At 48.3% G+C, this 18,298-nt stretch overlaps 2 protein-coding genes across 3 annotated transcripts in view; both read left to right on the forward strand.

The window, feature by feature from the left end:
- man1a2 (mannosidase, alpha, class 1A, member 2) overlaps positions 1-12,362 on the forward strand; it is a 61,321-nt gene extending 48,959 nt beyond the window's left edge. The window contains exon 15 of one of the 2 annotated variants that reach the window (XR_008834012.1): positions 11,870-11,959. Coding sequence is in view for 1 of the 2 variants with exons in the window: in XM_056433624.1 (XP_056289599.1) it covers positions 11,870-12,074 (205 nt within the window). In the remaining variant the exon portion in view is untranslated. Of the gene's footprint in view, positions 1-11,869 lie in introns of both variants that reach the window. The other variant, XM_056433624.1, reaches the window with a different exon arrangement.
- A 722-nt stretch (positions 12,363-13,084) lies between these two features.
- Positions 13,085-18,000, forward strand: tent5c (terminal nucleotidyltransferase 5C). The gene is made up of 2 exons (XM_056433669.1): positions 13,085-13,451; positions 14,332-18,000. The coding sequence occupies exon 2, from the start codon at positions 14,361-14,363 to the stop codon at positions 15,510-15,512; it is 1,152 nt and encodes a 383-aa protein (XP_056289644.1). The 5' UTR covers positions 13,085-13,451; positions 14,332-14,360; the 3' UTR covers positions 15,513-18,000.
- The last annotated feature ends 298 nt before the right edge of the window (positions 18,001-18,298 follow it).

The raw sequence follows: 18,298 nt of genomic DNA on the forward strand, positions 1-18,298 counted from the left end.
ACACACGACAGACACATTACAGACACACTGCAGACACACTACAGACACACTGCAGACACTACAGACACACTGCAGACACATTACAGACACACTGCAGACACATTACAGACACACAGACACACTGCAGACACACTACAGACACACTGCAGACACACTCAGACACTACAGACACACTACAGACACACTGTAGACACTGCAGACACACTACAGACACACTGCAGACACTACAGACACACTACAGACGCACTGCAGACACACTACAGACACACTGTAGACACACTGCAGACACACTACAGACACACTACAGACACACTGTAGACACACTGCAGACACACTACAGACACACCGTAGACACACTGCAGACACACTACAGACACACTGTAGACACACTGCAGACACTACAGACACACTGCAGACACACTACAGACACACTGCAGACACACTACAGACACACTGCAGACACACTGCAGACACACTACAGACACACTGCAGACACACTACAGACACACTGCAGACACACTACAGACACACTGTAGACACACTACAGACACACTGCAGACACACTGTAGACACATTACAGACACACTACAGACACACTGTAGACACACTACAGACACACTGTAGACACACTACAGACACACTACAGACACACTGCAGACACACTACAGACACACTGTAGACACACTGTAGACACACTACAGACACACTGCAGACACACTGTAGACACACTGCAGACACACTGCAGACACTACAGACACACTACAGACACATAGACACACTGCAGACACACTAGACACATTACAGACACACTACAGACACACTGTAGACACACTGCAGACACACTGCAGACACACTGCAGACACACTACAGACCCACTGCAGACACACCGCAGACACACTGCAGACACTACAGACACATTACAGACACACTACAGACACACTGCAGACACTACAGACACACTGCAGACACACTACAGACACACTGCAGACACACTACAGACACACTGCAGACACTACAGACACACTACAGACACACTGCAGACACACTGTAGACACACTGTAGACACACTACAGACACACTGCAGACACATTACAGACACACTGCAGACACACTGCAGACACATTACAGACACACTACAGACACACTACAGACACACCGTAGACACACTGCAGACACACTACAGACACACCGTAGACACACTGCAGACACTACAGACACACTACAGACACACTACAGACACACTGCAGACACACTACAGACACACAGACACTGCAGACACACTGCAGACACACTGCAGACACACTGCAGACACACTAGACACACTGCAGACACAACACACTGCAGACACACTGCAGACACACTGCAGACACACTGTAGACACACTGCAGACACACTGCAGACACACTAGACACACTAGACACACTACAGACACACTGCAGACACACTGCAGACACACCACAGACACACTGCAGACACACCAGACACACTGCAGACACACTACAGACACACTGTAGACACACTGCAGACACACTACAGACACACTGCAGACACACAGACACACTACAGACACACTGTAGACACACTGCAGACACACTAGACACACTACAGACACACTGTAGACACACTACAGACACACTGTAGACACACTGCATACACACTGCAGACACACTACAGACACACTGTAGACACACAGACACACTGCAGACACACTGTAGACACACTGCAGACACACTGACTGCAGACACACTACAGACACACTACAGACACACTGTAGACACACTGCAGACACACTGCAGACACACTGCAGACACACTGCAGACACACTGCAGACACACTGCAGACACACTACAGACACACTGTAGACACACTGCAGACACACTGCAGACACACTGCAGACACACTACAGACACACTGCAGACACACTACAGACACTGCAGACACACTGCAGACACACTGTAGACACACTACAGACACACTGTAGACACACTGCAGACACACTGTAGACACACTGTAGACACACTGCAGACACACTAGACACACTGCAGACACACTGCAGACACACTGCAGACACACTACAGACACACTACAGACACACTGCAGACACACTGTAGACACACTACAGACACACTACAGACACACTGCAGACACACTACAGACACACTGCAGACACACTGCAGACACACTGTAGACACACTACAGACACACTGCAGACACACTGCAGACACACTGTAGACACACTGCAGACACACTGCAGACACACTGCAGACACACTGCAGACACTACAGACACACTACAGACACACTGCAGACACACTACAGACACACTGCAGACACACTGCAGACACACTACAGACACACTGTAGACACACTACAGACACACTGCAGACACACTGCAGACACACTGCAGACACACTGCAGACACACTACAGACACACTGTAGACACACTGCAGACACACTGCAGACACACTACAGACACACTGTAGACACACTGCAGACACACTGTAGACACACTACAGACACACTGCAGACACACTACAGACACACTGCAGACACTACAGACACACTACAGACACACTGCAGACACACTGCAGACACACTAGACACACTGCAGACACACTACAGACACACTGTAGACACACTGTAGACACACTGCAGACACACTGCAGACACACTGCAGACACACTGCAGACACACTGCAGACACACTACAGACACACTGTAGACACACTACAGACACACTGCAGACACACTGCAGACACATTACAGACACACTGCAGACACACTACAGACACACTGCAGACACACTGCAGACACACTGTAGACACTGCAGACACACTGCAGACACACTGCACACACTACAGACACACTAGACACACTGCAGACACACTGTAGACACACTAGACACACTGACACTGCAGACACACTACAGACACACTGCAGACACACTGCAGACACACTAGACACACTGCAGACACACTGCAGACACACTGCAGACACACTGCAGACACACTACACACTAGACACACTGACACACTGCAGACACACTGCAGACACACTGTAGACACACTGTAGACACACTGCAGACACACTGCAGACACACTGCAGACACACTGCAGACACACTGCAGACACACTACAGACACACTGTAGACACACTGCAGACACACTACAGACACACTGCAGACACACTGCAGACACACTACAGACACACTGCAGACACACTGTCGACACACTGCAGACACACTGTCGACACACTGCAGACACACTACAGACACACTGCAGACACACTGCAGACACACTGCAGACACACTGCAGACACACTGCAGACACACTACAGACACACTGCAGACACACTGCAGACACACTGCAGACACACTGTAGACACACTACAGACACACTGCAGACACACTGTAGACACACTGTAGACACACTACAGACACACTGCAGACACACTGCAGACACACTACAGACACACTGTAGACACACTGCAGACACACTGCAGACACACTACACACACACACTGTAGACACACTACAGACACACTGCAGACACACTGCAGACACACTGTAGACACACTACAGACACACTGCAGACACACTGCAGACACACTGCAGACACACTAGACACACTGCAGACACACTGCAGACACACTACAGACACACTGCAGACACACTGCAGACACACTACAGACACACTGTAGACACACTGCAGACACACTGCAGACACACTGCAGACACTACAGACACACTACAGACACACTGCAGACACACTGTAGACACACTGCAGACACACTGCAGACACACTGCAGACACACTGCAGACACACTGCAGACACACTACAGACACACTGTAGACACACTACAGACACACTGCAGACACACTGTAGACACACTACAGACACACTGCAGACACACTGCAGACACACTGTAGACACACTGCAGACACACTGTAGACACACTGCAGACACACTGCAGACACACTGCAGACACACTGCAGACACACTGTAGACACACTACAGACACACTGCAGACACACTGCAGACACACTGTAGACACACTACAGACACACTGTAGACACACAGACACACTGTAGACACACTACAGACACACTGCAGACACACTACAGACACACTGCAGACACACTGTAGACACACTACAGACACACTGCAGACACACTGCAGACACACTGTAGACACACTGTAGACACACTGCAGACACACTGCAGACACACTGCAGACACACTGCAGACACACTGCAGACACACTGTAGACACACTGCAGACACACTGCAGACACACTGCAGACACACTACAGACACACTGCAGACACACTGCAGACACACTGCAGACACACTGCAGACACACTGTAGACACACTGTAGACACACTGTAGACACACTGCAGACACACTGCAGACACACTACAGACACACTGCAGACACACTGCAGACACACTGCAGACACACTACAGACACACTGCAGACACACTGTAGACACACTGCAGACACACTGTAGACACACTGCAGACACACTGCAGACACACTACAGACACACTGTAGACACACTACAGACACACTGTAGACACACTGCAGACACACTGCAGACACACTGCAGACACACTGTAGACACACTACAGACACACTGCAGACACACTGCAGACACACTGCAGACACACTGCAGACACACTGCAGACACACTACAGACACACTGCAGACACACTGCAGACACACTGTAGACACACTGCAGACACACTGCAGACACACTACAGACACACTGCAGACACACTGCAGACACACTGCAGACACACTGTAGACACACTGCAGACACACTGCAGACACACTGCAGACACACTGCAGACACACTACAGACACACTGCAGACACACTGCAGACACACTGTAGACACACTACAGACACACTGCAGACACACTGTAGACACACTACAGACACACTGCAGACACACTGCAGACACACTGTAGACACACTGCAGACACACTGTAGACACACTACAGACACACTGCAGACACACTGGACACACTGCAGACACACTGCAGACACTCTGTAGTCACACTGCAGACACACTGCAGACACACTGCAGACACACTGCAGACACACTGTAGACACACTACAGACACACTACACACTAGACACACTGCAGACACACAGACACTGCAGACACACTGCAGACACACTGCAGACACACTACAGACACACTGCAGACACTACAGACACACTACAGACACACTGCAGACACACTGTAGACACACTGCAGACACACTACAGACACACTGCAGACACACTGCAGACACACTACAGACACACTGTAGACACACTGCAGACACACTAGACACACTGCAGACACACTGTAGACACACTGCAGACACACTGCAGACACACTGCAGACACACTGCAGACACACTGCAGACACACTGTAGACACACTGCAGACACACTGTAGACACACTACAGACACACTGTAGACACACTACAGACACACTGTAGACACACTGCAGACACACTGTAGACACACTGCAGACACACTGCAGACACACTGCAGACACACTGCAGACACACTACAGACACACTGCAGACACACTGTAGACACACTACAGACACACTGTAGACACACTACAGACACACTACAGACACACTGCAGACACACTGTAGACACACTGCAGACACACTACAGACACACTGTAGACACACTGCAGACACACTACAGACACACTGTAGACACACTACAGACACACTGCAGACACACTGTAGACACACTACAGACACACTGCAGACACACTACAGACACACTGTAGACACACTGCAGACACACTGCAGACACACTACAGACACACTGCAGACACACTGTAGACACACTGCAGACACACTGCAGACACACTGCAGACACACTGCAGACACACTGCAGACACACTGCAGACACACTACAGACACACTGCAGACACACTGCAGACACACTGTAGACACACTACAGACACACTGCAGACACACTGCAGACACACTGTAGACACACTGCAGACACACTGCAGACACACTGCAGACACACTACAGACACACTGCAGACACACTACAGACACACTGCAGACACACTACAGACACACTGCAGACACACTACAGACACACTACAGACACACAGACACACTGCAGACACACTACAGACACACTAGACACACTGTAGACACACTACAGACACACTGCAGACACACTGCAGACACACTGCAGACACACTACAGACACACTGTAGACACACTGCAGACACACTACAGACACACTGTAGACACTGCAGACACACTACAGACACACTGCAGACACACTGTAGACACACTACAGACACACTGTAGACACACTGCAGACACACTGCAGACACACTGCAGACACACTACAGACACACTGTAGACACACTGCAGACACACTGTAGACACACTGCAGACACACTGCAGACACACTACAGACACACTGCAGACACACTGCAGACACACTGCAGACACACTGCAGACACACTAAGACACACTGTAGACACACTGTAGACACACTGCAGACACACTGCAGACACACTGTAGACACACTGCAGACACACTACAGACACACTGCAGACACACTGCAGACACACTACAGACACACTGCAGACACACTGCAGACACACTGTAGACACACTGCAGACACACTGTAGACACACTGCAGACACACTGCAGACACACTGCAGACACACTGCAGACACACTACAGACACACTACAGACACACTGCAGACACACTGCAGACACACTGCAGACACACTGCAGACACACTGTAGACACACTGCAGACACACTGCATACACACTGCAGACACACTAGACACACTGCAGACACACTGTAGACACACTGCAGACACACTGCAGACACACTGCAGACACACTACAGACACACTGCAGACACACTGCAGACACACTGCAGACACACTACAGACACACTGCAGACACACTGCAGACACACTGCAGACACACTGCAGACACACTGTAGACACACTGCAGACACACTGTAGACACACTGCAGACACACTACAGACACACTGCAGACACACTGCAGACACACTAGACACACTGCAGACACACTACAGACACACTGTAGACACACTACAGACACACTACAGACACACTGCAGACACACTGTAGACACACTACAGACACACTGCAGACACACTACAGACACACTGCAGACACACTGTAGACACACACACTACAGACACACTGCAGACACACTACAGACACACTACAGACACACTGTAGACACACTGCAGACACACTACAGACACACTACAGACACTACAGACACACTGCAGACACACTGCAGACACACTACAGACACACTGCAGACACACTGCAGACACACTGCAGACACACTGCAGACACACTGCAGACACACTGCAGACACACTGCAGACACACTGCAGACACACTACAGACACACTGTAGACACACTGCAGACACACTGCAGACACACTGCAGACACACTGTAGACACACTGCAGACACACTAGACACACTGCAGACACACTGCAGACACACTGCAGACACACTGTAGACACACTACAGACACACTGTAGACACACTGCAGACACACTACAGACACACTGTAGACACACTACAGACACACTGCAGACACACTGCAGACACACTGTAGACACACTGTAGACACACTGCAGACACACTGCAGACACACTGCAGACACACTAGACACACTACAGACACACTGTAGACACACTGCAGACACACTGTAGACACACTACAGACACACTGTAGACACACTGCAGACACACTACAGACACACTGTAGACACACTGCAGACACACTGCAGACACACTACAGACACACTGTAGACACACTGCAGACACACTGCAGACACACTGCAGACACACTACAGACACACTACAGACACACTGCAGACACACCGTAGACACACTGCAGACACTACAGACACACTGCAGACACACTGCAGACACACTGTAGACACACTACAGACACACTGCAGACACACTGCAGACACACTGTAGACACACTGTAGACACACTGTAGACACACTACAGACACACTGCAGACACACTGCAGACACACTAGACACACTGCAGACACACTGCAGACACACTGTAGACACACTGTAGACACACTGCAGACACACTGCAGACACACTGCAGACACACTGTAGACACACTGCAGACACACTACAGACACACTGTAGACACACTGCAGACACACTGTAGACACACTGTAGACACACTACAGACACACTGTAGACACACTACAGACACACTGTAGACACACTGCAGACACACTAGACACACTGTAGACACACTGCAGACACACTGCAGACACACTGTAGACACACTGCAGACACACTGCAGACACACTGCAGACACACTAGACACACTGCAGACACACAGACACACAGACACACTGCAGACACACTACAGACACACTGTAGACACACTACACTGTAGACACACTGCAGACACACTGCAGACACACTGCAGACACTACAGACACACTGTAGACACACTACAGACACACTGCAGACACACTACAGACACACTACAGACACACTGTAGACACACTACAGACACACTACAGACACACTGCAGACACACTACAGACACACTGTAGACACACTACAGACACACTGTAGACACACTGTAGACACACTACAGACACACTGCAGACACACTACAGACACACTACAGACACACTACAGACACACTAGACACACTGCAGACACACTGTAGACACACTGTAGACACACTGTAGACACACTGCAGACACACTGCAGACACACTGCAGACACACTACAGACACACTGTAGACACACTACAGACACACTGTAGACACACTGCAGACACACTGCAGACACACTACAGACACACTACAGACACACTACAGACACACTGTAGACACACTGCAGACACACTACAGACACACTGTAGACACACTACAGACACACTGCAGACACACTGCAGACACACTGCAGACACACTGCAGACACACTGTAGACACACTACAGACACACTGTAGACACACTACAGACACACTGCAGACACACTGCAGACACACTGCAGACACACTGCAGACACACTACAGACACACTGCAGACACACTGCAGACACACTGCAGACACACTGCAGACACACTGCAGACACACTGCAGACACACTACAGACACACTGCAGACACACTGCAGACACACTGTAGACACACTGCAGACACACTACAGACACACTGTAGACACACTACAGACACACTGCAGACACACTGCAGACACACTGCAGACACACTGCAGACACACTGCAGACACACTGTAGACACACTACAGACACACTGCAGACACACTGCAGACACACTGCAGACACACTACAGACACACTGCAGACACACTACAGACACACTGCAGACACACTGCAGACACACTACAGACACACTGCAGACACACTGCAGACACACTGTAGACACACTACAGACACACTGTAGACACACTGCAGACACACTGCAGACACACTACAGACACACTGCAGACACACTACAGACACACTGTAGACACACTGCAGACACACTGCAGACACACTGCAGACACACTGCAGACACACTACAGACACACAGACACACTGTAGACACACTGCAGACACACTACAGACACACTGCAGACACACTGCAGACACACTGTAGACACACTACAGACACACTACAGACACACTGCAGACACACTACAGACACACTGCAGACACACTGCAGACACACTGCAGACACACTACAGACACACTGCAGACACACTGTAGACACACTACAGACACACTGCAGACACACTACAGACACACTGCAGACACACTACAGACACTGTAGACACACTACAGACACACTGTAGACACACTACAGACACACTACAGACACACTACAGACACACTGCAGACACACTGCAGACACACTACAGACACTGTAGACACACTACAGACACACTACAGACACACTGTAGACACACTACAGACACACTACAGACACACTGTAGACACACTACAGACACACTGTAGACACACTACAGACACACTGTAGACACACTACAGACACACGACAGACACACTACAGACACACGACAGACACACTACAGACACACGACAGACACACTACAGACACACTGCAGACACACGGTAACCTCCTGCTGCAAAGACGGCCGCCGTGCCCTGGAAAGTCATGAACCCAGTAAACACACGGAAGCATAATATTGATTGTTGAGTCAGCGTGTGTCTGTTTGTATGTGTGTATCTGTTTGTGTGTCTGGGTGTATGTGTGTGTGGGGGTGTGTGTTTGTATGTGTGTGTCTGTTTGTATGTGTTTGTCTGTGTGTGTGGGTGTGTGTGTGTGTGTGTAAAGCCAACATGTGACTCCCCCAACATGAGTCGTGTGTATTGAACTGCAGCTTCCAGACGTCGTTGAACGAGACGTTCAGACTTTAAAGATCTTTATGATGATTTAAAGTCAGGAACCAAACAGGAAGTCCACCAGGACAGAAGGGAAGCCACAAGACTGGATCCAACCGGTTTGATGGGCCCACGTGAGCGGCTCCTCAAAGGTCTTGAGACACTTTTCTACTCGGGAATAAAGACGGACTCAGAACTCTTTGGTGTTTTTATTTTGTTCCGCTTCCTGTTTCGACCGTCGGGCCGCTTCAGCTTCCACGAAGCGAAGCTGCGAGTTCTTCCGAGGAAACCCAAGAACCCGACGTCTCGAGATGGAGCCGAACAGAGGCAACGATAACCAACCACGACATGATGTCAGAGGAAGCTCTAACAGTCATTCAGGGAGATTAGCAGGGTTTCATCAGCAGACGTAGTTGTGTGTGTGTGTGTGTGTGTGTGTGTGTGTGTGTGTGTGTGTGTGTGTGTGTGTGTGTGTGTGTGTGTGTGTGTGTGTGTGTGTGTGTGTGTGTGTGTGTGTGTGTGTGTGTGTGTGTGTGTGTGTGAAGGCCATGGACCAGTGAGCATCCCCCACCATTAACACACACACGATTGATTTGCATGTACCTGGACGTATTGTGTGCGCACACACACACACGGTGTCAATCCCTCAGCAGGAGGCGGTCTTCACACTGGACGGTTCCTCAGGGAGCAGATGGCTCCAGCGTAACAATAACAACACATCAACACGGGAACGTTTCTGCTCCGGCCAACACGATGTTGTTGGTCCAGAAACCACACACACACACACTGATGTGTGTGTGTGTCATGGAGTTAGTGTGAGGCAGGTAACGTGTGTTCAGACGAGAGCATGAAGACGTTTGTAAAGTTCAGTTTGAAAGAAAGTTTAATGCTGCTGCTGACTCACTGAAACTGATGCAAGCTGTTCATTAAAGCTGCATTCTCTCTCCTGACCACCAGGGGGCGGCGACTCTGGTTGTATAGAAGTCTATATAGTGACTACTTCTCTTGATGTATTCCCTCAGTAAACATGAGTTTATGTCTCAGTCTCTAGTTTCTAGTCTTCTTCTATACAGCATGATGTCATCATTTATACTTTATGGTCATCTAGAGTCACACAGACCATGAAGCAGCTTTACTTTACTTTAGTGATTTTAACTTTACAGGTCTGAACATGTTTTTCAGACCTTTCTATTCATCATGAAATGTTCTGCTTCAAAATAAAAACAAGCTCTTATTTTGGCGGGGAGGGAGAGGGGAATTCTATGACGTTTGTGTTTTACTTTCCAAGGTATTGTCACGCTCGTGTACCTTCTGTGGTTTCCCTAAACCATTCACAATACTCCTGTGTGTGTGTGACAGACAAAGGAATGTTCTGATGTGTTCTGTGAAGTGACTCCCCCCCCCCCCCCCCTGCTGTGTGCTTGCGTTTCATCCACAGAATTTCCTGTGTAGTAAAACGCTGCTTCAGCGATTACGCAACAGCCGGTTCTTCCATTCCCAAAATACCTGCGACCCCGAGAGGTCGGCGGTTCAAACCCCCGAGAGGACATCGAGATGACGCGCGCCTTCAGGAGGACGCCTGTTCCACGAAGAAGTCACGTGATCGGTCCAGTTGGGAGACGTCTTGTAATAAAACAAAATAACTTCTTTGTGTGTTTTTCTGAGGACGCTCAAGATAAATGGAAATTGTATAGACATTTTAGTTTTTCAGCTAAAAAAAGGCAAAAAACAAGATGCCACCTCCACAGATAGCAGTTGACGCTATAGCAGAATCCTGTCATCATTCCTAAGAGGTGCGCCACAACGGATCAATACAACTGTGTTGAGGATCGATTAATAATCACCGGCCATTTCTCCAAATGTCATGAACCAGTTGGTTTTTGTTTTAATTGCTTTATGTTTTCTTTTGTTTAAATAAACCTTTATTTATACATGTGTGTATTGGAAAATGTTACAGGTAATTTAAACTACAATCTCAAATAAGCATCAACAGCTGCTCCACATAAACAAGATTATGAATTCAAATAGATAGATACTAAATAATTATGATATTGTTAAAAATATATAAAAGGATAGTGTGTGTAGTGTTGAGTTGATATATTCTTAAAATGTATTTTTAAAAATAATTCACTGAAATTGGGGATAACTTTTATTAATTTACTTTTATGTATATAACATATACCACATATACTAAATACATTAACAATGAATTCAATGTTGTATTTAGCATATTTGAAATGTCAACTTCATTTTGAAGTTATGATTGTTTGACACGATAATATTTAATTTATCTTCAAAAAGTTACTGATTCTGGATTATTAAATATATTAAATGTATTTATTTGTGGGAAAACAGATTTGATGCGTGTATGTGTGAATATATTTATTTATATCTATATATATATACAAATATCTAATTTATATATATATATATCTTAATTCAAATGTAATATACATTTACACACATATTATCAAATAAATTAAACTTATATATATATATATATATATATATATATAGTTTAATATTTGTATGTGCACTTTTCAATGAACTCCGCCTGCCTGGAGACGGGCCCTTGTTACTACGGCAACGCAAAACACCTCGTCGACCAATCACAAGCGTCGTTCGGCGCATTGGTACAAACACAACTCCACTATCATTCCGTCTCCGTGACACGCCGCCGATGAAAGTTTGGACTTCATTTTTTAATTAATTTTGTTCCCAAGGGTAAATATACACCTTTTATATGTTATTCCGACCACGTGACGCTTTTTACATATTTAAATGTTGTGCTTTTTAAACCGGAAACGCCGGGGGACTGTATCGCGCCGGGGCGTTGCACCTTTCGCGGCGGGTCGTGCTTCGGCTGTATAAAGCAGGCGTGCCTGCGCGTGTGGGTCAATCACTGACTCCGCTGCTCTTCCCGGCCGCTGGACTATGAGGAGCCCGCTGCACGTTAACTTCTCTTTCTGACTTTAACGCGTTCAGAAGACGTTTATTTGTGGGAGGAGAAGAGAGAACACGTACGTACCGCTTCCGTTGCTCCTCTTCTGTCACTGTGTGTTTAACGTGCGTTAAGAAAGTTATGTCAAAACACTCGCTAGTCATTTATAATTCACAACGCCAGTTGTCGTCGCCATTTAAAAAACACCAATTAAAAAGTCAGTTGGGATTGTGATGACGTCAGACGCCAGGATTCAGGCGTTATCATTATTTCCAACGTACGCTACGTGACTTTGCTGAATTCAGATAATTTCGTCGCCATATGGGTTGATTATTATTATTTTTTGAATAAAAAATGTGACGTAAATCCGCATTATCTTTCGTGATAGTAACGGTAATTAAATCTGGTGTTTAAAACAAAAATATTTTTAATGAGTTTTTAGTTCATTTTGTGTTACAGTTGGCACCGAAATAAAGTTACCGGGTTTGCTTTAAAAACCGGAAACGCTTTTTAACTTATTTAACGTATTTTATTGAGTAATTCTGTCTCCTCTGCACTTATTAAGGTCGCGTGGTGCCTCACCGGTTCTGGAAGATTTAAAAAAAAGCCAGTCTCGCGCAGTGATCTGTTCTAGAAGCCTCAGGAGCCCTGGACATGGGGTTTTACTGCGCATGCGCGTGTGTGCTCGTCTCGCGCTCACACTGCTGAATGGCTCAGTTTGAACCCCGCGGCTCTATTTTTATCACGTTTATTTCTGATTTGTGTTTGAATATTATGAAATGACTATTTGTATTGTGGGAACTATATTATAACTAGTTCGTTTATGTTTTCATGAATGTTACATATTATAAAATGGCTAAATTTATAATGTGAACAATATGTAATATATTTAAAGAAGTGTAATTTTTGTAGTTTTAACTTATTTTTGTAGTTTTAACTCCTTTTTTCCTTCTCTCCAGTTGATCTGAACTTTTGTCCCCGAGAGAAGATGGACACCAAGGAGGAGCCCAAGAGCTGCTCGGCCAGCGTCCTCACCTGGGAGCAGGTGAGCCGCCTGAACGAGGTCCTGACGGAGGTGGTGCCCGTCCACGGGCGCGGGAACTTCCCGACCTTGGAGGTGCGCCTGAAGGACATCGTGGCCCGCGTGCGCTCCCGCCTGGAGCGCCGCGGCGTCGCCGTGAAGGACGTGCGCCTCAACGGCTCCACGGCGAGCCACGTGCTGGTGCAGGACGTGGGCTGGAGCTACAAGGACCTGGACATCATCTTCCGGGTGGACCTGCCGCACGAGGCCGATTTCCGGCTGGTGAAGGACGTGGTGCTGGGCACGCTGCTGGACTTCCTGCCCGAGGGCGTGAACAAGGAGAAGATCACGCCGGTGACCCTGAAGGAGGCGTACGTCCAGAAGCTGGTGAAGGTCACCACGGAGCAGGACCGCTGGAGCCTCATCTCGCTGTCCAACAACGACGGGCGCAACGTGGAGCTGAAGTTCGTGGACTCCATCCGCCGGCAGTTCGAGTTCAGCGTGGACTCGTTCCAGATCGTGCTGGACTCGGTGCTGGCGTTCTACGAGATGACGCGGGCGCCGATGACGGCGGCGTTCCACCCGACGGTGCGCGGCGAGAGCGTCTACGGCGACTTCGGCGAGGCGCTGGGCCACCTGGGCGGCCGGCTCATCGCCACCAAGCGGCCGGAGGAGATCCGCGGCGGCGGCCTCCTGAAGTACTGCAACCTGCTGGTGCGCCACTTCCGGCCCGCCAGCGAGGAGGAGTTCAAGGCGCTGGAGCGCTACATGTGCTCGCGCTTCTTCATCGACTTCCCCGACATCGGCGAGCAGCGGCGCAAGGTGGAGGCGTACCTGCAGAGCCACTTCGTGGGCGAGGAGAAGAGCAAGTACGACTACCTGGTGATCCTGCGCCGCGTGGTGGACGACAGCACCGTGTGCCTCATGGGCCACGAGCGGCGCCAGACGCTGCAGCTCATCTCGCTCATGGCGTTCCGGGTGCTGGCGGAGCAGAGCGCCGTGCCCGACGCGTCCTGCGTCACGTGCTACTACCAGCCGGCGCCGTACGTCCGCGACCACAACTTCAGCAACTACTACGTGGCCAACCAGAACATTCCAACATGGCTGCCGTGCAACTGACGACGGGAAGAAGAAGAGACGCACGCAAAGAAAAACGCCGACGCTGCTTTTTGAGAAGAGACGGAATAAAACCAAAAAAATAAAATCTCCCCCGAGAAAAAAAATGTATTGAGGCCGTAAATCCTCGTTTGTTCCTCTGGGCACAAAATGAACTCTGGTTTAGTTTTGGATCTCGAGGCATCAGGAAGATTTTAAGTCTGTTTTCTTCTTTCGTGTTTATCAGTGTTGTGCCTTAACCTCCAGTTGCCCCCCCCCCCCCCATATGATTTAATTATCGGTTATGTTTTGCACAAAAAAAGTTAAGGAGATGAAAATGTTCCAGCCTTCAATTTAGGTTCAGAGAAAAATAAATATATTAATGTAGAAAATAATGCAAAGTATTCGTAGGGGGGGTATTAAAAAACCAGTGTTAAAAATGTTGTTCACGAGGCGAGTGAGGTGGCACTAATAATGTTGAATATAGCGGTGGGGGGGGAAGTGGGAGGAGTCTATTTGTTTTCATTAATCTTCCCTTTAAAAAGCCGATCGGTGTCCGAAAAGAAAGATGATTTTTTTTTTTTTCCAAATGTGAATGTCTAGGAGCCCCCCCCTGAATGTGGGATGCCAAATGGCCCTGCAGAGAGCCGGAGTCCTGGAAGATACTTCCCCTTAAAAGGAGCAGTGCATCCCCCCCCCACCAGGGTTGAGCCCTGAAATGGGACGGCAGGACGTCTATAATTATCCTCTGGGGGGGGGGCTCGAGTCGTGTGTCACTTCCTGTCCTCTGCAAACCGGCTGAACCACGACCGGAGCGGCTGAACCCCTTATGTGGGCACCGAGGGCGACCGGTATGTTGAGAGGACCCCCCCCCCCCCAACGTATTACAGCCCAGCCTATTATTAGCCCGCGGGGCAGAAGCCCTGGCGGCCGCCGGCTGAGCGTCAGGACGCTGGGAACAAGTTCCTGTCTCCGCTGCTCTCAGGTCTCTAGACTCTAGTCTAGTCTCTATCCTCTGGTCTCTAGTCTCTATTCTTTATTCCTGCTTCTTGTTTTCCCCGGACCCCCGGAGTGTCCGTTATCTGCCCCCGGTGGTCAGTTTGACCTCTGCAGGTCGCGTTCCGGTCGGGCCGCTCTGCTGCTGACCCGTTGGGTTGTTGTTGTTGTTGTTTTCCAGCGAGGAGCCTCTGGACCAAAGTCGCCCACCAGCAGCCCAAGTGCCTTTTTGTTTCTGGAGAACTTAAAGCGTGTTCTGATAACACCGAGGAGGCGTCAGCCTGTTTACAGCAGATCTCTGCTTGAGTTGTTGTTGTTTTTTTGTTCCCGCTCTGAGCCTCTGGCGGCCAAAATATTCACACCTGTATTTTATTTACCGTCTGCATTCGGCTCGTAAACCACGCTGTGATCTTCTGTTTTCTCCCCGGAGCCATCGCGCTGTCGGCCCCTGCAGCTCGGGGGGGGAGACCCCGTACGGACAGAAGCACTTTAAAGAGCCTCGTTGGCTCTGAAGGAACGTGAGTAACGTGGACCGCTGGCTCTCAGGGACGTGGTGCGTTCAGGGCCCCCCTCTTTAATCTTTAACTGCAACGCTCGGGATCTTATTGGAGCCGAGTGGTGTCTTCGTCGTCACGGCGATCTGGGGACGAAACGTAGAAGATTTGCGTAGTTTTTTATTTTAAGGGAACAGCGGCAAAGAATCCGATCATTCCGTCAGGGAATAACCGTCAGGGCGACGAAGACGAGTCGAGACGAACCGGTCGGAGGCTCGTCTCCTTCTCGTCTCCTCGGGCCTTTCCTTTCTCCTTCTCCTTTTCTTTTTTTTTGGTTGTCGCTCGCTTAAAAAAAAAAAAAGTAGTTTTGAGCGACGTAAAAAACCCGACAACCAACAACTTGTGTTTTTCTCTGAAGCAGCCTGGAGACTAACGTTGTTGTTGTTGACAGGGCTGATGTGCAAATGTTTTTGTGAAGAAAAGATGTAAAACAAAGGATGACGTGAACTTTGCTTATTTTTTTGCCCCCATTTTTTTTCTTTTTTTCAAAGTCTGCTGTAAACTCTTCATCGACCTCGTTGCTCCTCCTCTTCCTCATCGACGGTCCCGCTCGGTCCGGCCTTTTGTTTACTAGTACGGAGTGTTTGTTCTTTATTTTTTGAGTTTGGACACCTGTAGATGGATTCTTCTTTTTTTTGGGTGGAGGTGAAGTTTAGTGGTGACACTCGTTTAAAAGTGAGTGTTCCCCTCAGGAAGAGGACGAGGCCCGCTGCAGCTTCCTGTCTGGAGGCTCTTTACTGCAGCTGTGTGTGTCCGGATGCCTGTTGCTATGTGAAAAAGAAGCGGTTTGGGGGTGAATATGAATGTCTCACTATGAATCTATATTTAGCTGCTGAGCGGACGCTCAGCCGTGATGTCATGTTTTCATTTGACCTCACTTGAGTTTTTTTGTTTTTGAATGGAAATGTACATCAACGGGAAAATGTGTTAAAGAGAGAAAATAATAAAGAATGAAATGCAAACGACGCGTCGGCTGATTCTGTTTATGTGGCGCTTTATTTATTTTTCAATACTTACAAGATTTATTGGTATTTATTTGTTGTAAATGAGTATTAAAGTTATTTCATTCATTAGAATATTCAAACAAATGTTTAAGTTGTGCCATGTTATAAAATATGAATTCTTCAGATTTTTTTAATGGCATTAGTGTTAAACTAAAATGAAAGCCTGTGTTCAGCCTTAAAGTGAACACACGGCAGTTTGGGAGATTTAAGGTGAACAATACAAAATATTAAAGTTCCTCTTCAGTCAAATGTTTGT

This window comes from Pseudoliparis swirei, chromosome 2 (assembly GCF_029220125.1).
Source record: "Pseudoliparis swirei isolate HS2019 ecotype Mariana Trench chromosome 2, NWPU_hadal_v1, whole genome shotgun sequence".
Lineage (NCBI taxonomy): Eukaryota > Metazoa > Chordata > Actinopteri > Perciformes > Liparidae > Pseudoliparis > Pseudoliparis swirei.